This window comes from Gracilinanus agilis, chromosome X, assembly GCF_016433145.1.
Source record: "Gracilinanus agilis isolate LMUSP501 chromosome X, AgileGrace, whole genome shotgun sequence".
In the NCBI taxonomy this organism is placed as follows: Eukaryota; Metazoa; Chordata; class Mammalia; order Didelphimorphia; family Didelphidae; genus Gracilinanus; species Gracilinanus agilis.
Window position 1 is genome coordinate 51,159,226 of NC_058136.1, and position 27,588 is coordinate 51,186,813.

The 27,588-nt window shown below is 38.7% G+C and overlaps 1 protein-coding gene across 1 annotated transcript in view; it reads left to right on the forward strand.

Moving 5' to 3' along the window:
- Positions 1 to 27,588, forward strand: part of DIAPH2 (diaphanous related formin 2) — a 923,935-nt gene that overhangs the window by 662,270 nt on the left and 234,077 nt on the right. The window contains exon 25 of the mRNA XM_044682826.1: positions 10,517 to 10,681. Coding sequence (XP_044538761.1) covers positions 10,517 to 10,681 — 165 coding nt within the window. The remainder of the gene's footprint in view (positions 1 to 10,516; positions 10,682 to 27,588) is intronic.

Consider the following 27,588-nt stretch of genomic DNA (forward strand, 5'->3'; position numbering starts at 1 on the left):
CCTTGTATAGATTGGCCTTTCTTGGAGCTTGGCAGTAAACGAAAAGAGAGACATAAGATGATAGAGTGAATGGATGATAGATTGGAAAGACATAGACATGTTTGCATTTAGCAGAGACAAGTCAGAAGGTTGGAGATGGAAAAAAAGAATGGGACAGAGGAGATCACTCAGGGTTGGGCAATTAATTGTTAACTGTGATGTTAAAATCGAGGGGATTCATAACCAGGATCTCTGATTCCAAATCCAGCACTCTACCTGTTTTATTGTACTTCTCCCGAATTGGTGGTTAGTGGAGCCGTAGTCTGAGTGATTCAAGCTGAGGCCGAATGTCACACTGCCGGGGTGGCCGTCCTCATATCACCCTAGATACTTTGGGCCTTGTGCCTGTCTTATAGCATTTGGTATTTCTACCATCTAGGCATCATATTTTACTATGTCCCACTTACTTTCACACTGTTGCTTCCATAAGCTTTAGTCAAAAGAATGTTTGTAGTTTATGGTACAGGCTTTGGGCATATTATGGTATCTAATCAATTATATAGTAGCTAATGAATTCTTCCTTTTGTTATTCAACCTTTTTTTAAATTATTTTTTGGCACTTTAATAAGTTGAATCTATATTCCGCTGGTGCTGGTAGAAGGATTTGGTGAAGTTCTTCCCTCCCTCTTAACTTTTATTTGATTCTGCCCAAGTGGCTGCAACTTTTATTCTCCAGATATTGTTAAATTTGAAACAAAAGGAGCTGCCATCTGTAGGGAAATGAGAGGCATTGAGTGAACAAACCAAGGCCTGCCATTGTGTATACCAACCTTTTCCTTATGCTTTCCCCAATAAAATAACATTGCAAGAGATTCGCAGCGGGTAGCATATGGAACACTCCATAAACACTGATTCTCCTTAATAATGTTTCTATCACTGTTTGGGGATGTGTGCACGGAATGAGCCAGCCATATATTATTAACACCAAAATAGCTTAGAAAACTAGCTCCTCATTAATGCATGACAAATTTAGAAACTTAGCAGAATTGCAGCCAGAAATAACCACCTACCCACCTGTCCGGGACTTGGGACCTGCTTTACCATTAATGCAAAAACAAGCTAATTCCTGGGGCAGCAAAATGGCTGACTGCTGGGCCAATGATCATCGGCCACATTAAGCTGTATGCAGCTGGCCCAGAAAGTACCTCCCTTGCTCTCAGAGGAACAGGCGCTGCTGTCCAAGGTAGGCTCTCTGTTGGGGGGCATCAGATGAAAGCAAAGGGGGTCTGCCGTTTTTGCTGAGTTATGCTCAAAGGCCAACTGTGATTAACAGCCTTGTGCTTTACAAGCCAGTGTGTATTCCAAGCCATACCTCAGCAGGTACTCCTGACTCATGGATTGCCATTTGAGTTGATCTCCACCTGGCTGTCATTTTTCCTTGATGTCTTCTTAGAAGGCAAACTCTAGTGTGTTTAGTCTGCCAGCTCTTTGGTAATGAAACAGATGAACATGTTGATTGGAATGGGAAAGGAAGGATTTGGCTTTGAAACTTGAAAAGCTGAACCAGAAAGTTCTCTCTCTCCTCTTGGTGCGGTCTCCTAAGAAGCCATGAGCTCTGTTCTCTGTGGCTTCGTCCTAGGCCCTCTTTTCTTCTCCTCCTAGACTTTTCCCTTTGATGATCTCATCAGCTCCCAGGAAAAGAACTGTCTGTTCTGTGCTGATGATTCTCTGATTCATTTATCCAGCCCAAACTTCTCTTCTAACCTCCAATCTCATATCACCAGCTGCCTCTTGGGATAACTAAAAGTTCCCATGTTTAAAATGGAACTTCCTTTTCCTCTCCCCTCATTCTTAACTTTATAATTTCTGCCCAGAGCATCATCATCATCCCTAGGCATCAGCCTCAACTCTTCACTCTCTCTCACGCCTACCATGTCCTATCTGTTGCCAAGGCCCATCAATTTTGGCATCTGAAATGTCTCTGCTATATACCTCCTCTCTTCTGGCACTGCTTATCACCTTGGTGCAGACTCTCATCACTTCCTGCCTAAAGTATTCCAGTAGTCTGCTGATGGGGCTGCTTGTCTCAAATCTCTCTTCACTACAGTCCATCCTTTGCTCAGCCATCAGATTGATCAGGCAGCTCCTGAAGACCTGGGACTTGGTTGTATTGTGTTTTGTTTTGGTGTTTCTGCCTTTCTTTGTGTCTCCAGGGTTTGGCACATGGTAGGCACTTAATAAATGTTTCTGTACTTGGCCTGACTTGTGTCTGCATCTGAATTTCCCAAGCAAATGGGATGATGTTTGGTACTGTTTGCAGACATACTGCACCTTGTATGGTCCATTGCTTTGGCAAAAAAAAATATCATACTGGCTGAAACAGGGTTTCAAAGGACAAACCAATCCATAGCAAACTGCCAAGTGGGGCTCAGTTGTAGCTGATCAGCCAGAATTGACCTTATCTGGCCTTGGGTAAAGGACATATAGCTATGATGTCTTAAAGATAGTGTTTGGGACATACTCATATTTTCCAAGGAGAATGAAACTGGGGGGGTTTGTGTAATTTTAGTGATTTTTGAGTTGTTTAAAAATTATGATTTAAGATCTAGAAGAGATTTCTGAAAAGGGAGACTCTACCTCTAGAGTGAATCTCTTCACTGCCCTATTGTCATCAAATTCACATTTCTGTTTATAATAATTTAAGATCGTTGGCAGGGTCAGGTAAAGAATGTTAAAAGTTTTGGTTCATTCTTATTTTCATTTTTTTACCAGATAAATTTTTGTTAATCCCCTGAATATTGAGGTTCCATTTTTTCCCTATAGATCTTTCATCTGTCATTACTCATCTTTAGTCTCTGAATCTTGGTTAAAATTTGTTTCAGTCAAAATGTTATTCGTGTTTCATTAACTCTTAAGTCTTTGGTCAATAATAAATGCATAGAAGTTTTAGTGATTCTATTCCAAATGTTCTTACCTGGAACTGGTTCCTTTTTTCCAGTTTTATTCTGACTGGGAATAAGAAGAATTTGCAATTTGGATAAGATTAAAAGCCATTATTATGCATTACCCAGTGATAGGAGGTCACCAAAAATGGAGATTTATTTTATTTAATAAATGAGCATATGACCATATTTTGAAACTCTTTTCCCCTGTGTAGGTTCTTTTTACTAGTGGTTTTTTTATCCACTAATGAATATTAGCAAAATGTTAGAACATCACTAAAAGTCTTTATCCTAAGCTAAACTTTCAAAAAGTTAACATTATTACTATATAAAAGCATACTTTTTTGCCTCCCACACACAAATGTAGACACACATGCAAAATAGCTTGCAGGTTCCATAATAAGAATGATCATGTATTTATGGAAACCTACAATGGATCATATCCATAGTGATGAAGGGATCAGATTAGACATTCCATTTGCTTTCTCAATCTGGTGTTTCTTATGCCCAGGTTTCCATCTTTAAAGAACTCATTGAGTACGCTTCACCCTCCACTGTAATCTAAATAATTTTCTTTGCCATCTGCTGTTCAGTTAATGTGTGTTTGTTTTTAAATTGTTTTTAAAGGCAAGGTAGCAAACAACCCAATATTTTGGCATGTTCTGTTCTGACTGAATAGTATCTAGGCATTCATGGGTAAAGGAATTTATATGCATACTCCTGTGCATAAATTAAGGAAATTAATTTTTGGATAAAAAGGGGCTCAAAGTTTTCCAAAAATGCAGTCTTACTTCAAATAGAGTGAGTCTGATGTCGATCTATATTACAACACACTAATAGCATTTTTTTTAAACCCTTGTACTTTTGGTGTATTGTCTCATAGGTGGAACAGTGGTAAGGGTGGGCAATGGGGGTCAAGTGACCTGCCCAGGGTCACACAGCTGGGAAGTGGCTGAGGCCGGGTTTGAACCCAGGACCTCCTATCTCTAGGCCTGACTCTCACTCCACTGAGCTACCCAGCTGCCCCTAGCATTTTTTTTGTGTATAGTTTTTTAAGAACTTTAAGATTTTAAGTATCATTTTAAGCAATTAAATTTTTTCTCTTTTAAAAGGATTTTAAAGTTCATTAGATCTTTATACCTTTTACTTCTAGATGTAACTGGATATCTGTTAGAGAACCCATAGCTATTTACACAGGCTATTTCCATTGCCCCTTTCATTACCTGAAGATGACATGTGTCCTTCAGAATGCCTCAGAGGAAGAGAACCCCACTAGGTGCTCTACTTATACTTATTTCAAGAAAGGAGTTGCTCAGCTACAATTAATGACCTCCACGACTTTTTCTAATAAATTTCCCTAAGCTTCTCAGCAAACCCCTCAGAAACCTTGATATAGCAGGCAAATACATTTGGGACTGAACAGTACCAGAACACTCCCACCTCTTGTTATGGCCATGTGTTTCTGCTCCTCAGTAATGCTCATATATCATGACATTGCCCAGGAAGAGAAATTATCAATAGAACCAGATGAATTACATCCCCAATCACTGAAAGATTTGGACTGATCGAATTGCTAAGCCACTGTCAATGAAAGATTGTGAAGAATAAAAAATACATCACGAGATTACAAGAGAACAAATGTTATACCTGTTTTGATAAGAGGAAAGAGAATGGATTCTGCAAAACATTGACCAATAAGTCTGATTTGGATTCCAGGAATAATTCTGGAATGTACTATTAAATGGATGGTAGGTGAATATCTGGAAGATATAGTCTTGATAACGAAGAACAAGAAAGGCTTATTCCTAATGTACATGCCATGCTGGACTAACCTCTTTGCCTTTTCTGACAGGGTTCTTAGACTAGTAGATCAAGGAGTGATGTATATGCAGTTTATCCTAATTTGATGAAAGCACTTAACAGTGACTCCCATATGATGCTTCTGGAAAAAAATGGAGACGTGTGAGCCAAGTGATAGTATAATTGAGCAGATTAAAAACTGCTTTAGTGGCTGGACCCTAAGAGTCATCCTAGCAGTTTGATCTCTTATGGAGTACTCCAGTGATAACTTGTGTTTGGATCTGTGCCCTGTCATGCTCATCACTGATTTGAATAAATGCACATAAAATTGGCAGATGACACAAGGCTGGGAGAGAGCTATCAAAAATGCAGTTTCCCCAAAGATCTTGACAGAATAGAACTTGGGCCCCAAACTGATCATTTCATCAGAAAGTCTTATACTTGGGTGTGAAACATCAACTCCCCAGTGACAAGATGGAGGAAACCTTACTAAGTGGGAGATTGTCTGAAAAGGAGCTTCGGGTTTTAGTAGATCAAAAGCTCAAAAAGAGTTGAAGGTGAGATGTGATGGCCAAGAAAGCCTATTGACCTTCAGGTAGCATTCAGAGGGACTTACTGCCCAGGCTCAGGAAGGACGTAGTCCCATTGTACTGGGCACTGTCTAGACCACAGCTGAAGGCTTATGTGTCATATGGCTTGGTGCCATATCTTAGGATGCTCATTGAGAACTTGGAGAGGGATTAGTGAAGGGCAGTCAGGATGGGCAAAGGGCCTTGAGTTAATGCTATGGAGGAATCATGATCTGCTGACGAAGAGAGCCTTGACGGTGATTGAAGATTTTGAAATGCTCTCACTTCTTGGTCCTAGTAGGGACAAGTAAGGGTAGAAGATACAAGGAGACAAATTTCAACTTGATGACTACAAAACTTTCCTAATAATTAGGGCTACCTCGAAAATGGAGCAAGCTGCTGCAGGAGTGGGTGGGCTCCCTTTTGCTCAGATCTTCAAGCAGACCTTGGTTGGCCTTATTTTGAGTGGATTCTTGTTCTGGGACATATTGGACCCTGAACTTCCTTTCGGCTCAGAGACTTTCTGACTTGGGGTACCATGGGCACTGCATACTTGTGGGTCTGCACATGTATGTACATGCACACACATACACACGCATACGTCCTTCCTGCCTTTCATGAACTCAAGCAAGAATACAAGCATAGCCTCCAACTCACAAGTTAAAAACTGTATAAATATTTTTGTATATTTGCATACTTACATGACAGGAAAGTAAAGATTGTGTTGCAAACAGAAGATTCTGATTTTTGAAACAGAAGGAAGCCCACGGTTTCTGATATGACTTAATTTGTTTGATCACAGTGTGTTTGCTCAGGATGGCAAACACATTGAAGATGGAATTGCAGTGTCAATCTAAACACTACTGAAGCATTGGAGCTACTGTTTGTTTTAAGTAAAACTTTTTCCGAAAAAAAGGGGGATAGATAGTATTATGATTTTTATATATCACCCTTCAGATAAACTATCTTAGTGTCTTTCAAGGTTAAAGAACACAATTGCACGATTAAGGAATATGTTAAAACAAACGGGAGCTCTCCAGGGAACCCAGGCTCTGTCCCCTTCTTTTCTCTCCTCAGCAGACCAGAGCAGAGCCTTAGACATAATAGGCATTTAATAAATGATTGCTGAATTAGGTTGTATTGAGCTGAGGAAGGGAATAAAAATTATAATTTCTCCTCTCTGCAGAATTATAATATTTGACATTTCTATAACACTTTAAGAAGTGCAGAGCCCTTTACATATATTAACTCATTTCATCCATAGTTTGAGGAGAGAACTTTAAAAATAGATGAGGAGTAGCGAAAAAGAGTATAGAAAATTGGCTCCAAATTTACAAGCCTGTCAGAGAATTCAATTCTCTTCATCAAACATTTATTTAGTCCCTACTATGTCCAAGGAACAGAAATGGGGGTGGGAGAAGCTAAAGGAAAATCCAAAAGACTTGGTCTCCAGACCTCAGGGAGCACAGGATTGCAAGGTGTATACACAAAAGAATAGTATGAGGATTCGGACATAGTGCTTAGGCACATTTGTGGAGGGAGTGATCCCTTTCAGCTGGGGGCTTCAGAGAAGGCTTCCTCAAAGGACTGGAACCAGAACTAGACTTAGAAATCCACATCGTCTAACCCTGATAATAAATAGCAAAGGCGAGGATGTAGTATGTCACCAGTGTGAATGCAAAAGTGGGAGGGGACAGGATGTGATTAGGGAACCGCTGGTGGTCCAATCTGGATGAAATATGGAATAGGATGAGAAAGTATGTTTTGGGGGAGAGTGGGGGGGGTTGAATCTGGAAAGAGAGACAGGATAAAGAGTTACTATTTCGTTACAGAGGAGATTACAGAAGAGTTTGGCGTAGGAGTATGCCTAGGGCTGACCTGGGCCACCCGAACACTGCTTCATTTATTTTTTAAAATGTTCTTTTTCATTTTTATGAAACTGACAAATACAAGATGAACATTTCCTCATGCAGACAAGAATAAAGAGATTTGTTTATGGCCCAATCTATACTGCATATTGCGAGAGGGAGAGAGAGAGAGAGAGAGAGAGAGAGAGAGAGAGAGAGAGAGAGAGAGAGAGAGATCCAATTTCAACACTAGCTCCTTATGAAGAGATTGACTGTGAGGAGCCTTGTAGAAATAGATGGAAATTATTTGGAGCTCAGATGAAAAGCTACTAGATCTAGTTGGTATTGTCTTAGTAAATATCTTTATTTTTAGCTCAGGCATACCATGTTCTTGACAGAATTTTCATCGTAGTTGTTCTTCCTTTTTAATCATTTTCTAATGTCCTCTGTTAAATAGATTGATTTCAAGTATTAAGAAACCTTGAATAAATGAAGGAATGAGGTTGGTTGGAGTTCTCCTTTTGGGGGCTTCTCTCACAAAGGTTATAGGGAAACAAGTTAATGCTATCTCCAGTTCTTATATAGTATATATTTGTAACTTCCTTTCATTTAAATAGATAATTATGCCGTGTTTCTAACTCCAGCTTCTGTGAAGGTTAAGTGGATCTCAAGTTGATTTTTCCGTGTTCTTCAACATTCCAACAGAACTGACATTTTATAATTCATGGGTTTGGGACTTAAAATTTGGGTCAGTAATGTAGTGCCTGAAAAGGTGAGAAAATACAAGGACTAATTGGATTCACTACTGCCAAGAGATGATACATCAACTCCTTTACCCACGGCACTTGGTTTTTGCTTCTCAAGGAACAAATTCTTTGTCAACAGAGCTGTTCTTAACTCGGAGGTTGTCTACATTGTGGGAAATTATAAATGGTCTTCTAGTACTAGCACCTGGTAACCCGTGCCCTCCTTCTAAAGGGTTTTGCTTAAGTCACCATCCTCCAAATTATATGCTGAAGTGACTTCTTAACAATGCATCCACATTTCTTTTAATGGACTCCGTAAGGGGATCTAGTGATGAATAAAAAAATCTCTGCAATCAGAAAAGCATGAAAAGCATTAGCTATCTGTTTGGTTATAGCCATATGGTTATTTATAGCTCTTTCAAGTTGAATCCTAAGTTTGTTTTCCTGTTTAACTGAATAAAATAATAGTGGCGTAAGCGCATAAACGATACTGCTTTGTGGACGATGCAAGTTAAAAGGCACTCTATACAACGTGTCCCAAAAGTCTTGGTGCAGGTTTCAAAGCTGTAGCGAGACTTTTGGGATTCAGTAATGAAGTCATTTTTAAAACAAGTGCTCCGTGCCTGAAAAATCATATCTGATTTCTTTTTTAATTTCCAAGTAAATTCTTGAGGCCTTACGCCTTAGATTTGTTTGTTTGTTTAAAAAGTTCACATTGTCAGAGTTTTAAAGCAAAGTAGTTTATTTTCCATTAAGGATCTATGGTAAAAAGATTTTGTTGTTAATTTCATAGGTGATTTTTTTCCACCAGTAAATTTTCAAACTGGACAAGTTAAGAGAATTTATGAGTTTATTTCAATTGAACAAGGAAAAAAACCTTTAAATAATTAATTTTTAATAAACTTTTCCCACTTGCGCATACTAGATTATCTAATTTTTGTAGGGCACTGACCATTTGTTCATTTCTCCAACAGCATGTAGCTTACTAACCTGCAAGTAATTGGCACTTAGTGAATGCCTGGAAGTAAGAAAGAACACATGAGAACGACAGTGTTACTCAGATTATTTTCATCTCAAATCTTCCAGTAAAATGGACTCAGTAGTACTCCCCACCCCTAGCATCTAGTCTTCAATCCCTAAAATAGGCACATGGAAGATTAGTGAAGGTCTGGGAGAAGCGTGTTCTCAGTTTTCTTGTTCTCCCAGAATTTTCCTTCTGGTTCCTACACATACTCAGAGTCTGTTAGGATTTCAGTGAACTCTTTCTCTTCTCATAAATTGTACATAGCTTCAAGGACAGTATTAGCAGGTGAAAAATTGTGTTGTGTTAAATGGAGACCTTGTAGTCTTGGTCCTTTTTATTATCTTTGGCTTTTTCACTGTGTAGTACAGATGTTGAGCTTTCAGAAATATGCAAACAGTTTAATACCTTGCATTGTAAACAGATTACAAATAAATGGCCTTGGAAAAGTGTTTCTGCCTGATACATCCCTGTTATGATTGATTTCTTATTTTGTGTTTTATTCCATGAAAAGAGACAAGGAAAAAAGAGTCGAGGGTGTTTTGTCTATGGTGAGAAACGAGTAAACTTTTTGTAATTTTGCAAAATCTGTAATATGATGAAAATACCTTTGAAACATGAGTATACGTCTCCCCCCTCCCAATCCAACCTGCTTGTCGCATGCAGAATCATAGTCTCTTTCTGACGTGGTCCTTAAGAAACGTGGTGGCCTCTTGGGTGATGTTCCTCTTGAACTTCAAGATAAATTGGTCCTCAGGTGATGAGCAGACACTCCTTACAGGGAGATTTTTTTTCTTAAGTGTAAATTTATCTAAAGTAGATTTCTTTTAAGCTGTGCATACCTCTTATCAGAAGCCAGGATTGTAGAGAGAGCATAATTATGTTATCTTTTGTCTACTCTTTCAGAGCAGTGGTATTCTGGATGGCCAGCGATAGCAAAATGTACAGAATTTTCTCACTACAAATGATAAAACTGGGGAAGTTAACTTATGCGATGGATGAAAGAATCAGGATCTAAAAAGGTTTAGACAGATCGGAGTGGCGGGCTGGATCTCCTAAGGTTAAAGTCAAGGATCATAAATGTAAAGTCCTTGCAGTTGGGTTCCAAAAATCAGCTTCCCAAAAGCATGGTGGAGCTTGATAGCAGGTTACATGAAAAATAAATTAATAAATAACCTTTGGGGTTTGGGTTGATGGCAAGTTAAATGAATCGGTAGTGCTATGTGGTAGTCCTTTGCCTACTCCCTTCCCCCCAAAAAGGCACTTTAAGTTTAGTCTACATTAACAAAAGTGATGATAGTCCTCCTAAGGTCCCTTCCTTTTCTCTTCCTGTGCTTGCATATACAGTGTCTCATCTTTCATGCTCTCTGTCTAAGCACCTTTGTGACTTTTAGTGGTGATGGTGGTTTTTGCTTTCATGGAAATGCAGTTGCATTAATACTTTTTGCCTGCACAGTACTGTTGGATTCAGATTGATTTAGACATTTATAAAATACATTCCCTGATGTTTCTACACTATAAAAATGCTCTGTAGACATGACAGCATCCATCTTACCTTGTAATGAACACTTTTGGATGTGGCTTTGGGTTTTCTTCCTTAACACAAATCTACAGCTTTGCAAAGAGTGCCAGAGACCAGTATGAAAAGCTGCTCACCATGCACAACAACATGACAAAACTCTATGACAATCTTGGCGAGTATTTCATTTTTGACACCAAAATCGTGGCAATCGACGAGTTTTTTGGTGATCTCAGCAGCTTCCGCACCTTGTTCCTGGTGAGTAAGATGTGGCCAGTATGGGCTTTAGTCCTGCTCATTTTGTTTGTCCAAACTTTCCACCAAAATGCTCCTGATAGATGGAGCCCATTGATTGCATTGATTTCATGTTCTATTGCTATAACAGGCAATGACAGGGAGTCTTATGAATATGACATGTATAAAATTGTTTGCTGGGTGAATATATAATGAGGCCCTAAATGAATTAGCTTCAACTTTAGCTATACACTGGAGATGATTTTTTGAAATCTGATATAAAATGGATGAATTGTTTCTTTAATGGTCCAGATTCTTACACAGCATAATATTTTAATGTAACTTAACTAAAAAATTAATATCTACAATCTTCTCTCATCGAATACATTGAAAGTTCATGATTTATGAATGTTTCTTGCGTAGCATAAAATGAGAATCTGATGTTGAATTGAACGATGGAAATGACATTGAGTCCCCGAAGATCTTTTCACAGTTTGGGGGAATAGGAGGAAAGGTGTATTATCCATCCTTGGCAACAGGAGTAATTGGCAGCAATAATAGGATATGGGCAGCTGGGGTTTAAGATGTTATCTTTGGGGAAAAGAAAAGGCTCTATTATGTAGATAGATGATGGGTGCACTCCCTTTAATCTACACTTTCTGAAGTTAGAGGAAAAGAAACTGAACTTAGAATGGCAGAGAAGTTCAAAACAATAAGAATTCTAGGAGATAAAAGAATTCGTATGCCTTTAAAAAAAAGAACCCAGTGGAATTGTGTGTCAGCTAACGGGGGTGGGGGAGAGATTTGGGGAGAGAGAAAGAGCATGAATCGTGTAACCATGGGAAAATATTCAAAATTAAAAATTAAAAAAATAATAATAAAAATAAAAGAGAACTTTTTAAAAAGGAACTTCATCCCCTACCTCTTAGTAGTGAATACCATCATACTAAATGGTATGTCCTCTGAATTTCTTTCTTGGGGCCTTTATTATTTATTATAATAATAATATATTATATATAATATATAAATTATATTATATATGTTATATATAATATAATAAAATCTTTATTAGATTTTATGCCTTAAATTCAGTTCATTGAGCCCCTACTATGAGCAGAACATCCTGGTAGAAAAAAAAGAACATCCTGATAGGCTCTGCTCAAAGTAAGGCACTGCCCAGGCTCTTCAGCATAGTGTCTAAGCCTGAATTTATGCCAGTAAGAGATAAATAGAATCCAAAGTGATATGCGAGTGCATGAGGGGAGCTTCAAAATAAACAGCTTTATGGAATCCAAGAGCTTGAAAATATGGAAAGAAATTCAACAGGTAGAAAAAAAGTAGGAGGAGAAATCAGATATAGGGAACAATGTAAGAAAAGACAAGGAATCTAAGGGGGGTATATGCAGAGGGTCAGGAGGCAGAGACTAGTCCATTTGAACTGGAGTATAGTTTGTTTAGAAGGATATGTGGCTTAGTGAGTAGGGAGTGAGGCCCAAAGACAGAAGGTCCTGAGTTCAAATTTGACTTCAGATACTTCCTAAATGTGTGACCCTTGGACAACTCTTTTAACCCCAGTTTTGCAGTCCTTACCTCCCTTCTGATTTGGAACTGATACTTTGTAATGATTCTAAGACAGAAGGTAAAAAAAAAAATTTTTAAGGAAATAAAAGAAAAAAAAAGAAGGATATGAAATAAGACTAGAAAGAATAGGTGGTGCCATTATGGAGTGTCTTGAATGCTAAGGTAAAAAGTTTGAATTTTACCTGGTATGTACTAGGGAGTCATTGAAAATTTTTGTACAGAATTTTTGTACGAAATCATGCTTTGGCAGATCTGTGTTTAAAGAACACGATTCTGGAAGCATTATGAAGAATAGCTTAGAGGGGGAAAGAATCAAGGCAAGAAGTTCTTTTGCTATTGCAAGCCTATTCTTTAATGGCAGCAATTGGAATAAAGAAGAAAGGAAATGTGGAAAAGGTAGTGTGGATATAGAATCACCTGGATTTGGTAACTGTTTAAATGTGATCAGTGAAGGAGCCAAAAGGGTGAAAGTAAGCCCAGTAATTTGCACACTGGAGGCTGGGTAAAGAAGGAATAACACCACTCACCGAAAAGAAGAAGACAGAAGAAGGAATAGGTTGAGGGAGAAAATAATAACCCAGCTGAGAACATATTGAATTCAAGCTACCATTGGGAAATGTCCAGCAGGCCTTTGGAGATACATGTCCAGAGTCCTGTAGCAAGGTCAAAGGTTATAGTCGATTATGGTAGTTGAAGATATGGGAGTAAATGGAAATTCCAAGGACAGGAGAGAATTCAGAAGAGAACTCGAGTCAAGGCCACAACCTCTTGGTGATGCTTTCCCTTCTTAACGTGTTTGGGATGAAGAATCGCTGGTAAGTACACATTATGATAAACATGGGAATATGTATTGTATGACAACATATGTACAAGCTATATCTTTTTACCTGTGATCTTGGGAAGGAGAACGGGGTGGGAAAGAATATACATCGCAAAATGTCAGAAAATATTAATAAAAATTGTATCCACATGTTATCTGTAGAAAGTAAAAATTAGATTTAAAAAAGAATAGCTGGTAAGAGAAAAGCTATGACTTGAGAAGTAGATGTTGACCTAGGAAAGCATACATTTTCTGAAATATATCCTGAAGAAAAAGGTCTGAAGATGGAGTCAGTGATGTCCAGTGATTTAGATACATAAAAGAGGATGAGGGCCAAAAAAAGGCTTTTGGGCTTGGTAGTTTAGGAGACCATTGATGACCTTTGAAAAGAGTAGTTTTTTCTTGTTGGTGATGAGTGGTTAGGGAAGGGGATGCCACCATGCTGATTGTAAGGGGAGAGTTAGACCACATGTGTAGGTAACTTTTTGCACTTGTTTTGCATTGTAGGTTGGGGAAAGAAATGGAATGGTAGCTAGATGAGAAAGGAGGTGGCTAGAAAATGTTTTAGGATTGGAGAGACCTGAGTATGCTTATAGATGGATGGGAAAGGGCTAGAGATGATAAGACGAGTAAAGATGTATGAGAGAGGGTGACTGTTGGAGTAAGCTGAAAGCAATTGGTTAAAGAAAAAGTATAGGTTGTGGTTGTGGTTGTTTATCACAGAGTAGACATCACATGCTCTTTCTGTGTCAGGATGTGCTGGTGAGTAAGGATGCTGAAAAGCTTTGAAAGCTTAAGCAGCTCATTTTTGAGATCTTCATCTGAATGGCATCTCTCTTCTTAGTGACCCAGGAGGCACTCTGGGGATGGCTTGAGACAGGGGTTTTGAGTAGAGGGGGAAAAGTAGCAACAGTCATTCTGGTGAATGAATTAGGAGTATGGTAGAAGGGTGAGAGCCTAGCTGAGGTTATATGATGTAAGTTTGTAGTAAAGGAAATCAGCTCCTTAGAAGCTTTAGACTCTTGGGGGCTGTGTGGTACAAGACAAGAAACTTAACTTCTGTCTGCCTCAGTTTTCTCATCTGTAAAATGGGAATAATAATAATAGCACCTACCTCTAAGGGTTATTGGGAAGGTCAAATGAGATAATATTTGTAAAATGATTTATAAATCAGCCATGTCTGATTCTTCTTGATTTCATGTAGGCTTTTCTTAGCAAAGATACTGGAGTGGCCTGCCATTCCCTCTTCCAGCTCATTTTACAAATGAGGAAACTGAGGCAGGCAGAGTTAAATGACTTGTCCAGGATCACATAGCTAGGAGACCACATTTGAACTCAGGAAAATGACTCTTCCTAACTCCAGGCCACCTAGTTGTTCTTTGTAAACCTTACAACCCTTTTGTTATTACTATTATTATTTTTATAGTCATCCCATTCACTTTTAATGATTTGGCTGCTATGAGAGGTATAACTTAGAATTCAAACCTACTTCTGAAGTGCATCTAGCTTTTATGTACTCAAGGCCCATAACCAAGGCACATGTTTTTGCTTTAACAATAGAAGTGTAAGGAAATTGATCAGGGCAGTTCCTGTTTCTACTTTAATGCGTTTACAGGGTGGGTTAGTATTTTGGTACTTTTCATTCTGTTTTCTTATGGAAAGTATGGACATTCCACTTGGAAGACCCAAGCTTAAAAATTACTTGGCTGGCTAAGACTTGTGGGACAGACCTACTGTTGGGGAACGAGTCACCCCTTTGTGTTGGTCTATAAGGTAGCAAACAATAGCAAATTTGAGCCTGGCCCGTTAGGCCCCATGTCAAGCACTGGAGATACAGAGAAATGCAAAAATCCAATCTCTTCCCTCAAAGAGTTTGTATTCTAATAGAGAAGAAAAGAGGCAAATAGCTATGTACTCTAAGGTGTTTACAGTATAAAATGGTGGTAATGTGGGCAGAGAAAGCAGAAGTAGCTTGGGGCATAAGAAGAATAAAAGAGGCCTCCTCTAGAAGGTAAAATCTGAGTTGAGTCTTGAAGGAAGCCAGAGAAGCTAAGGAGGTGAGGAAACATAGGTGAAGGGCCAGTGAAAAGGCACAGGGATGAAAGAGGAGTGTTATGGGCAAGGAACTGCCTGGAGGTCAGTGTGTCAGCGTCTCAGAGTGCTTGAAAGGGAGTGAAGTGTTAGAAGACTGGAAAGGGAAGAGGAGGCAGTTTGTAAAGGTCTTTGGAAGTCAAACAGGTGAGTTTACATTTGTTCTTGGAAGTAATAGAGAGCCCCTGAGGTTTCTTGAGTATGTGAGTGACATGGCCACACCTGAGTTTTAGGAAAATCACTTAGGATAGGCTAATGGGAATAAATTAAAAGTAAAGAGCCCAGTTAGGAAAATGGTAAAGAACTCTTGTTCTCTGAGAACATTTCGGAACTTTGATGAGGGCTTTACCTATGATCGAAGTGTGCGGATGATAATAATCATAATCTTAGCCAAATTTCTGTAGTGCCTACTGTGTGTGAGGCCCTGTGCTAATAAGCACCTTGCAAGTATTTTCTCATTTCATCCTCACAACAACCCTGGAAAGTAGGTGCTGTTATTATTCCCATTTTGCAGTTTAGGAAATTAAGGCAAACTGAGGTTAAGTGACTTACCCAGAGTTAGACAGCTAAAAAGTATCTGAAACTAGATCTGAACTTAGTTAGGTCTTCCTGGCTCAAGGACCAGCACTCTATCCACTGAGCCACCTAGCTGCCAACTAAATACAAGTAATTATCATCATCAATGGGAAGTTGGCTTTGAATCATCAAGTTCAATTTCTACCTATGAGCATTAACTGATTCTTAATAGTCAGCAAAGCAATGCCATCAAATGAGTGGAATATGGGAAAGGCAATGAAGAGCTCTGGGAAGAGGTACCATCTCTTTCCTAACTACTTTGTATTTGGCCAACCACTGTCAGACAATCCCCCTTTCTCCCCATGGAATATTCTAAGGTGCTAAGCTTTTCCCTCTGTGCTCCTCCATTATGGACCCTGGAGGGAAAGCCTTCAGAGGTCTTTAATTAGCATTCACAAGGACTGTCACTGAATCAAAGAAAGCTGGACAGAAACAGCCTGAAGGTAAAGAAAAAAAAGTCAGCTTGAAGATTTTGGCTTTTTTTTTCTAATTTAGTTCTTTCCTCTACTCTCAGCAGTGTTCTCCCTCACACCCACACTCCTCTTCTTTTTTACCTTCCCTTTACAGGAAATGCCCAGTTTCTAAATGCTACAGTTGCCTCAGAGTAACTAAGCTCATAGACAAACTTAGCACTCAGGAGAGGGTTAACAGAATAGAAGAGAGAGGCTGATCGTCTCTGAATAGCTGTTAGCCAGGTCTACAAAGAGCCCCAAACTGGCAGGCCCCCCCACTGTCAAAAAGACATTTGTAAAAGAAACCTTGACCTGAGAAGATAATATTCGCTGGCTTTGGTTTTGATGGAAGTTTCCTTCCCTCTTAGGATAAGGAAATTGATTTCAAGGTGTCTACACCTTTTGAAGTAAAGCTATATGCCCTCTAAGTCATAAATGTTTGCTTATTGATGAGTGAATTACAAGTAAAAGAATAGTATGAAGCTCAAAATGGCTCTTTCTTCCCCATGAGGAGCAAAATCTCAAAAGACTTGAAGATATGAAATTCCCAGAAGTTAGCGTTTTCTTGGCGCACAGTGCATTGGATCATGAGGAGCTTTAGCACTAAGAACATATTGGACTGTATAGATGCAAACCGTAAAATGCCACTAGTGCTGAAATCCGAGTTCTGTATCATATACGGTCAAGAGATACTCCCCGGAGAACTTCATCTTGGGGGATATTTTCATCACCAAAAACCCACAACAATGACTCTCTCGATGATTGAGGGGGAGCAGCTTTTTTGGGTTTGTTTGTTTGTTTGTTTTAAACCCTTATCTTCTGTGTATTAGCTCCTAGGTGGAAGAGTGGTAAGGGTGGGCAATGGGGGTCAAGTGACTTGCCCAGGGTCACCCAGCTGGGAAGTGTCTGAGGCCGGATTTGAACCTAGGACCTCCCATCTCTAGGCCTGACTCTCCATCCACTGAGCTACCCAGCTGCCCCCCTCGGGAGCAGCTTTTAAATGGTGGCCCAGTTGGACATCCTCAAAAGTGAGTAAAACTAGGAACAATCCACATGTGAAAGTCTTTGAAATATTATAAAAGAGGTAAGGACCGGAAATCAGAATCATGTTTGACATAAGAAGTTGGGAATATCCCTTTCTTTATTCAGTACTAGGGATTTGACTTCTGCTGTCTAGCTTTTCAGTCTTTTCCATTAAGTTTTGGGGTAAGCACTATCAATTAATACCATATTTCCATTAAGCATGTGATTTTCCTCCTTGTCCTCTATGTTTGTGTAGTCTATCATTTTGGATGCTTGACTGCACAAATAGTCTTTCTTTTTCTTTTGAGGTTTCGGGAATAGAATATTCATTGTCAGTGAACCTTCCATGTTTCGCTACCGTGCAGTATCTTGCTTAGGCATTCAAATTAATTTTAGCTTTTGGGAGAGTGTTCAAGGCAACTCTTATACTTCACTGGCTTTCATGAATCAAAATAAATTATGGAAAATATGCCTCTTCCCCCTTTTTAAATATTCAGGTTCTTGTTGCTGCATCTGCTTTTATTTTTAATAAAAATACTAACAATAATAATAATAGCATTTATATAGCACTTTAAGGTTTTCAAAATGCTTTACAAACATCTCGTTTTTATCCTTACAACAACCCTGGGGGTAGTTATTATATTATTATAGCCATCTCGTTTTAGCTAGTAGTGTCTTCATTTTCCAGATGAGGAAATCGGGGCAGGCAGAAGTGAAATGACTTGCCATGGATCACACAGCTAGTAAATACTTGACATTAATGGTTTGAACTGAGGTCTTCCTGACTCCAAGTCCAGCACTAGACCACCAAATTGAACAGTATTTTCCCCTGATACTCAACACACACTTGTTGAGTAATCGTCCTTCTGTAATTTCTTGATCGCTCTTAATGCTCTTAGTGAGTTCCTTTAGCTTGCCTTTATTTGTTGAAAAGTGCTTTTGAATTGGCATTTCCATTATGTTTAAGGCAACTGGTCAAATACATTTCTCGAACCTAAGAGAGGCTTACTAGTGTTCAGTTCATAGGAGCTCAGTCCTTGGGAGAGCGCTCGCTCTGGTGACACAACTCGGAGTTCTTCTATGCTTGGACAATAGGGTTCAGTGTTTCCTCTCTGGTGACACAACTCGGAGTTCTTCTATGCTTGGACAATAGGGTTCAGTGTTTCCTAGGATGATAAGCTTTTCCAGACTGCAGTAAGCCTGGACAAGCTCAACATCTCTTGCCAGGTAGATCCTGGAAACATCCAGCCATGAAGAATATGCCCGCGCCTTGCTGCCATAGTCTCTGAGAATTCCATGCCATGATGTGTTGTTGGAATTTGTCTTCTGTCAGGTTAATAAATAAGCTCAAACTTAAATTTTAAATTCTTTTCAGAGTTTTTGAGCACAAGCATTGTCTTCTGAGATCTAGAAAGAGGTCGCACCAGTAGACTATTTAACCTGTATCATGTTGTCAAATGACACCAGAAAATCATGCAGCTCACTTTCTCTGTCTCTCTGGATTGTCATTTGGTCTCCCTCCTCTTTGTTTCCCTCTGCATCTTTGGAAGCTAAATTAAGTATTCCTTGGGATAAGCAGTTGCAAGTCCATCACAGAGGAAGTTTACCAAATGATTTTCCCAGGGTTCTCAAAGTGTTACTATACTTCACAGAGAATCATTTGTACATGAGGAAGAAAAGGCTTATTAAAACTTAGCAAACTTGATTCGTTCATATAAGAGGAAACAGCGTATGTGTTAGAGGCAGCTAGAGATAGCATGGTGGATAGAGTACCAGGCCTGGACTCAAAGAGACCATCTGGGTTCAGATCTGGCCTCGGACTAGCAGCATGACAAGTCACTTAGCCCTGTTTGTCTAGCTCTTGTTCTTCTGTCTTAGACTTGTTACTAGGACATAAAATAGGAGTTAAAAAAGTGTATGAAATTGAGTGTATCGCTCAGTGATCTCATCTAAAATACAAACTTTCTCATGTCCAAGACCAGGAAATTCTTCCATCTGGAACATCCTTGTTTAAAGATTCAATGAGTACCTATGAATAATTATTCAATTAAGGATATATCTTCTCCAAAATGATTAGTTCTAAATTCCGGGTTGATAACATTACTACCCGAGTCCCTGACTGACTTGACATTACTACTGAGTGTGTATGTATAACTCGTCTTCCTGTTTTGATTTTCTGTGTATGTCAAGTACACTGCCACTGTATGGCTAGAATAACAGAATTACAAAATTGAAAAAGACCCAAGCAGCCATGCAGTTCACCTGTACTCCCAAAGAATCCCTTTTTCAAAATGCCTGACCCATTCTGTTTTGGGCTAGCTCTAATTAAGACATATTTCTTGACATCAAACCTTTATATGAATATTTACAACTTTGACCCATTACTTCTTGTTCTTCCATCTGTAACCAAAAAGAACGAGTCTGGTGTTCTCTCTGTGAAACAGCCTTTCGAATGTTTGAAATCAACTCTTCTTTCCCTTGTCTTTTCCAAGACCTTTAGCCAATTTTCATGATACAAACTCAAGGCCCTTCACCTTCCTGGTTGCCCTTACTTAATATTCTTTCTAAAATGTGATGTCCACAGAACATACTTCTCCCTAACTTCCCGGGACATTGTGGTGGTTGGGCTTCCCAAATCATCAGTGTAGTTTCCTGGTGATGTTCTACAATCCTTGCAGAGCTCTCTTCTCATAAGTTATGTTTTATAGTTTTCTCATCATCTCAAACATGTGTCTTGTGTCTGCCCACCTTCAAGTCTTTGTCTAGATTATTTCCTTTCTGATCTTTAAAACCAATACCAAATGCCACCTCCACTATGAAGCATCCCTTCATCGCTGCCCAATCACATCAGTAGTGGCTTTTCTTTACTTGGATGTCACAAAACATTTTGTCTGTTCTTCATTTATGTAATTTTTTATTGATGTATATTATAGTTATCCATCTGTTTAATACCCCACTCTGCACCCCCTCCTAGTGCCTCCCATAGGGCTCTGTGTGTAATTGGGCCCTTTGAAAAGTCTGCTGAGATGAACTGCTTTCATCAAAACCAGAATTAGAAAGTTGAGACAAGACTTAAATCTGACTCTGAGCCTTCAGAAGTACATTTATGCTGGCATAATTCTCCAGTGTCATATTTGAACAGTTAGCTACCAGTTTAAGGTAGAGAAGATTTCAAGGAAGAGATATAGAAACATATTAGAGATGAGAAGAAAGGCACCGTTTATGGTTTACCATGGATATTCTTCTTTTGCTTCTTAATTTAGCTTTAACCAATTTTCACCTTTTCCCATGCAGTATCTCTTTTTTTTAACCCTCATCTTCCACTTTAGAATGAATACTATGTATTGGTTCCAAGGCAGAAGAATGGTAAGGAATAGGCAATGGGAGTTAAGTGACTTGCCCAGAGTTGCACAACTAAGACGTGTGTGAGGACAGATTTGAACCCAGGATCTCCTGTTTCTAGGCCTTGCTTTCACTGCACTGAACTACCTAGCTACCCCCACCCCATGCAAGATATCTTTAAATATATGAGGATTAATTAGATTGTAATGAAAGATAAAGAATTGGGGGCCCAATCATTTTAAGTTTATTTGTGACCACCACGCATTCCCCAAAACTTATATATCCTCACAGCATTTAAGAAACAATTTGAGCTAAAATTTAATCAGCTAACAAACTAGGTAACAAAAAACAGCATGCTACAGCACAGAGTGAATTGATCTTTGAACCACGAAAGACGGAGGTACGTATTCTGCCTCTAACACATACTTACTGTGACTGAGAAAGTCACTTCTCTTAGTACTCTAGGTAAGTCTCTTAGATCATGAATTCATTGCAAAGCAGGTGTCAAATTGCGTTGGTAATGATAGTTTCTTCTTTGGGGCATTTCCTTTCCTGGTGATAACCTAAATCCAGCCCTTATAGCCTTTCCCTACTATGTATCAGCCATTGAGCTGGGTGCTGGTGATTTCAAGAAGAAAATGGCCCAACTCCTAAGGAGCTCATATATACTCTGCTTGTAAATAAATAACTTCTCTCTAGAATGAAAACCAGATAGATGGGGAAGAGCAGAAAAGGTTTTGTGGAGAAGCTACTTGGGCTTTGTGTTACCAAAAGCTAGGGATTCTTTCTAGGAGGCAGAGTCAGTTGAGAAAGAAATGCAGCTAAGTGTTGAGGCTAGATTTGAAGTAAGAAAAGCCATGAGAAAGCTCTTCTAATAGGCTAGATCAAAGGCGATGAGAGTTATGACTAACGTGGTATTGGAACACAGTTGAGAGGGAGGGTTCTTATGGAATACAGTAATGTCTGCTCTCCAGCATTCAGCATTGGCGTTTCTTGATGAACTTCCACTTTGTGCTGGTACAGCGATAGCCAGTCTACCTTCCGAATGATCAGAATAGGATGAAATGAACCCCAATATGGTTTGGTTCTACCTGTGCTTAATTGCATTCTTGAAAACTGTTGATCGATGTATGTCACACAGTTATTAAAGCATCCAAATCACCAGCTGTGCCATGTAAGTTTAATTTTTAGTCAAATATCACTGTATTCTTTTTAAAAACCTAACGTGAATTATCGACTTGTGCAATTTATTTTCCTCTTTTCGTTGAACCAAACATAGATGGTAGAAATACCATCATTACTCATACTTCTTTTAAAGAGAATGGCCGAACTGCACATACTGAAGAAACAAAGTAGATGAAAAATGCCTGTTGCTTAGACTGAAACCCTGTTGGAGGGGCAGCCCATTGAATTAGCCCATCACTATATGGATTTAGATTTGGGTGATGCAGATGAACAATGACCCGGAACCATAACGAATAAAAGGTATAGAATAGAATAGGTTACACTCAAGAAATTGTGCAGAATTTTGAGGATTGCCAGCTTCTTACCTATCCTTTTAATACATACATATATATACGAATGAACTAAGGAATTAAAAGCAGAAAATATATATTTATGTATTTAGAGATATGTAGATATAGATGTCATGGGAAAATGCATTTCTAAAGAATCCCAGTTGCGGTTGACCCACAGGGTAATGAAGAGATGCCTACTCGTTGTGTATACTGACCGACCAGGGGTAACTTAAGCTCAAGAAATGGTATGAAATCCCTTATCAAGAACACACAGGTTGAAAGGAGGAAGTACACAGGCTAGATGGTAAGAAGGAGGGATAATAATATGTAGCCAAGAGTTACACAAAACCCAGTCTCACCAGAAGACTGAAAATGAGAATTAAAACCTACAAATAAGAAGGATATTAAACATGTGTTTTCTGTTTCTCTGGTCATGACTAAAAAGAAGACATAGCGATATTTACATAGTTCTAATGAGAGAACAGAACAAGACAATGACCTAAATTAAAAGTAGCATGGACCTACTCTGTTGTCCACAACAGGCAATGACTGGAAACACAGTACGATCTCCTTTGGGGCTTACCAGCTCTTCTGAACACATGACTTTTTCCCCTACACAAAGCTAATGTGAAATTATCATCAGAAAGAAGTAACTTTATGTGGAACTCAGGATGGGCACCTAGCTGGCCACTTTCAATGGCTTTACTACTGGTCAAAGATGTTGATTAATACAGAAATGTCTCTTATGTCCTATATAATAAAGACCTCTAAGAGAAAAGGCCAAAAAAGTAGGTTTGGAAAATAATAGGAACTTTTCATTCTTTTTTCCAATCTGCATTACTTTTTGTCACGTTATTGTTTTACATTTGATTCAAAATTTAGGGTTTTTTCCCCCTGCTGAGTTCAAAAGAGAACAACTAGCTATTCTTTTTTTGAAAAAAGAACCAATTTTCCTCTTACTATGGTCAAAAACATGCCAGCCATGTACGTTTCTGAATTGTTGCCTACTGTTATGATATTTAAACCCTTACCTTCTGTATTAAAATCGATACTAAATATCAGTTCCAAGGCAGAAGAGTGATAAGACCTGGACAATTGGAGTTAAGTGACTTGCCCAGGGTCACTCAGCTACAAACTGTCTGAGACCAGATTTGAACCCAAGAACGCCTGTCTCCAGTCCTGGTTCTCTATCCATTTAGCCACCTCACTGCCCTTCCTGCTGATCTGACTGACAGCTATCCTGAGTGATGGTGCTATCCATTTGCTTTATTTAGAACTACAGTTGTTTTAATGAGTGACCACTGTAACTTTGGAATGATTTTTTCTGCCCGGCTATATTTTAATATTTGACCTTTTGGTGCCCAATGTAAAGTGGCTTGAATTGGCAAATATATGTTATGAAATATATAAGATATATATATATATATATAAAATATATAATAAAATATATAAGTATATAAGTTATTAAAAAGATTAGCCTGGCACATGAGCATACTGCTTTTAAGTGAAGATTGTAACAGAATAAGTTTTCATAGAGCATTTTGGTTCTCTTCACTGCTCTCGCCAGAATAACATTGCATCTCTGTCCCCAGAAGGATGAGTTTCTTAAGGACATGGACCTCCCTGATTGTTCCCTCTAAATGTTATCCTCCATTAGCATCTAATCTCCTACAGGGCAGGAACTGTCATATTTTAGTGTATTTGTACCCCAGAGCTTAGCACAGGACCTAAATATAATAATCACATAAGCAATGTCTTTTTCTTTCAATGTCTATAAGCATACAATGATCTGAAACAAAATTAGAACCCGGGGCTTACTGATTTTAGGTACGTCATTCTATCTTCTGTATATCTCAATGTCTCTCTTATTACTAAATGTTTAAGAGATTTCATAATAAGTGATCGTGGTCTGGTTGGAATGTAGATTGTTAGTGATGTCAAATAAGGCTGGATAGTTAAGTCGTATCCTGATTTTCCAGAGCCTCGAACACTAGGAATGAAAGTCTGTACTTTGGTCTACAAAGAGGGTCTCTGTGGGGTTCTGTCTATAAGAATGATATGATCTGAGCAAATATATTTGAAGTACTTAGAAGAATTGCAGAAGCAGGAGACCAGGAACAAGGAATTCAGTTAGGATGATATTCAAATATTCTAGATGAGAAGCGGTAATGGCCCGAAGAAGGATGTTTTCGAAATTTAAAAAAAAAAAGTTTTTAATTAAAAAAAAGGATGTTCTCAGTGGTAATCAACTGGTGGGTATAATAATAACAACAACAATGATAGTAGTCGTTATAATAATACTAACTGGCATTTATATAATGCTTACTGTGTGCCAGCCACTGTCCTAAGTACTTTAGGATTATTTTATTTGATCTTCATGACAACTCTGGGAGATAGATACTATTATTATCGGGGGGAAAACAGTAATCTTCTACCCCTCGTCCACCTCCCCTTTCACACACATCAGAAGATAAAATACATTTAAATTTTAAATGAGTCAAGTTGAACAGACATCCACACAATTAAAAATTGTTGTTCCCTGGTTTCTTTTGTGTTTGACTCCTCAGGACCCCATTTGGGGTTTTCTCAGCAAAAATACTAGATTGTTTTACCATTGCCTTTATCAGCTCATTTAACAAATGAGGAAACTGAGGAAAAAGCGGATTCGTTGACTTGTCCAGAGTTAACAGAGCTAGCAAGTATCTGAGGTCAAATTTGAAGTACCAAAAGTAAATGAACTAGAAAAAGAACCCACATGAGGTAATCCTAAGAGACATTCTCAAATTGATAAATGACAACTTCAAAGAAAGTAATCAGAGCTTAACAATGCTAAGAAAATTGTAAGACCTAATAAAATACAAAGCTATTCCAAGCATTAGCTTGAGAAAATTGAGAACTAAGACATGCAAAGAAGAGGGAATGAGAGAAATAGCTAAACTGCCCCAAACAGCAGAAATCCTCGAAAAATTCATAGAAGCAATGGATCACAGACTTATGACTGTAGAGAATGAAACAGCAGCAGGAAATCCATGATGTTGTATAGCTAAAATGAAGGTTCTAAAGAAATTGCTGAATTAATCAAACTGTAGGCAAAAAATCCCTCAGACATAAGTAAGAGATCCAAATAAGAGATCTTCATGTTATAATCTCAGGATAACTGACATCCCAATGGACCTTAAAAAATTAAGGAACTCAGATGCTGTGGTTCATAAAATTGTCATAGGATATTTCATACGACTGCCAAAAACAAATGAAAAGAATCCATAGGGTCATGAAAAGAACCCAGTAATTAGTGTGCCCAGACACATCATGGTCAGCCTCTAGCGTGCCAGTGACAAGGGGAAAAACAGACCACAAGGTGCCAGAAAAAAAGAATAGAAGTCACTTAGCAAGAAAGAATAGTTGAAATCACAACACAATTTTTGAGGAGGAGTACAGAAATTGGAACGAAAGAATTAAAAATTTAAGAAGCACGATCCATGAACCAAGAATTATATACCCAGAAAAACTCAGCAGGCTTTATGTAGGCAAGTGTTGGATATTTGAGAAGTATACAGAACTTTGAAAAGGTTACATGGAGCCATATCTACTTCAAGGAAGTCTTTGAACAACAAACAGGGCTCTCAGCCAAAAAGATAAGTATTAAAACACGCAAGATAAAACCTTTGCTAACCAATTATGCGAACCCTCTAGGTATCGTATTGCCTAAGTCATTAAAAATTTCAGAAGGGTATTTCATAAAAACAGAGGGGAACAGTGCAGAAATAACCCAGGAGGGCTAATGGGTATGTGTGTGAAGGGGGAAGCATTTGAGAAAAGGGAAGTTTATACACTCCTTTCTGATATTATGATTGAAGAAAGGTTCTTAGCTAGATTACAGTTCTAAATGCATATGAGCCAGTTTTCTCAATAAAACACAAAAGACTTTCTGAATAGTTGAGTAAGAAGAATCCAGAAATATAGTGCTTTATTGAAAATGCTTTATACGACAGTTTGATTATGGGTGCTGTACCACAAAGAAGGCATAGGTAAAAAAGTATCACGGTGGAGTTCAATTCAGTCAATAATATAAATAAAGTATGCGACAAGATGTGATGTCCTGAAACCTTTTTCATGTGAGAACATATATCCGTTGTTCACTAGGTGTCAAAGAGGTTGGGATGCCCCCATTGAATCAATCAATTAGTCATTTATGGACTTTAGACAAAGTCAGAAAAATCTTTAATTACTTTACAGGCTTTGAAAAATCTAAATTGGATGAAATGAAGTAACTTTGCTCAGGGGGTCTGTTCAGATTGGTATAGAAAATTGGTCATGTTCTGTGGGTCATCTATGAAGTAGCAGAGCAGGTGAAGATTCTGGGACTTGAGTAACTGGAAGGAGAGAGAAACCTCTATCCAAGCCCCTGAGAAGGAATTGGGGTGAGGGGGTGGTGAGGTGAGAACTTAAGCACCAGTCTCAGCCTCTATCTCCTCCCTATGCCTTGCTCAGAAGAAGACCTCATGAACCTTGGACAGATGGCACTTTTCTACTTCATCATTAGTGTACTCGCCAGGTTCTTGAGACTGCAAAATCTGATGGCAGTATCTGCATCAGTTGCTTGGAACATAGGACATGATGAAGAAAAGGCTTTCTTGGGAACCTAGCAGAAAAACTCCACTATGCCTCAGGGCAACATCTTAACTCCTCCAAAAGGATATCTAAGAGCTTTGTGCCCTTTTGGCATAAGTACTCCCTGTGCCCATTTTCCCTACAGTTGTGTGCCTCCTGATGGGAGACTATGTCACATGTAGTTAGGGGGGATCTATTTAGTACGAACACTACTACAAAGTAAATGCTTCTTTCTTTTTTTTTTAATTTTTATTTAGAATATTTTTCCGTGGTTACATGATTCGTAATCCCTCCTCCCCCCTCCCAAAGCTGACAAGCAGTTCCACTGGGTTTTATATGTATCATTGTTCAAAACATATTTCTATGTTATTCATATTTGCAGTAGAGCAATCCTTTAACATCAAAACCCTAATCACATCCCTAACTATGTGATTGATCATACGTTTTTCCTAATGCATTTCAGCTCCCACAGTTCTTTCTCTGGATGTGGATAGCATTCTTTCTCCCAAGTTCCTCTGGAATGTCCTGATCACTGCATTGCTGCTAGTACAGAAGTCCATTACATTTGATTTTGCCACAGTGTATCAGTCTCTGTGTACAATGTTCTCCTGGTTCTGCTCCTTTCACTCTGCATCAATTACTGGAGGTCCTTCCAGTTAACATGGAATTCCTCCAGTTCATTATTCCTTTGAGCACAATAGTATTCCATCACCAGCAGATACCACAATTTATTGAGCCATTCCCCAATTGATGGACACCCCCTCATTTTCTAATTTTTTGTCACCACAAACAGTCTGGCTATGAATATTTTTGTATAAGTCTTTTTCCTTATTATTTCTTTGGGGTATAAACCCAGCAGTGGTATGGCTGGATCAAAGGGCAGGCAGTCTTTTAAAGCCCTTTGTGCATAGTTCCAAA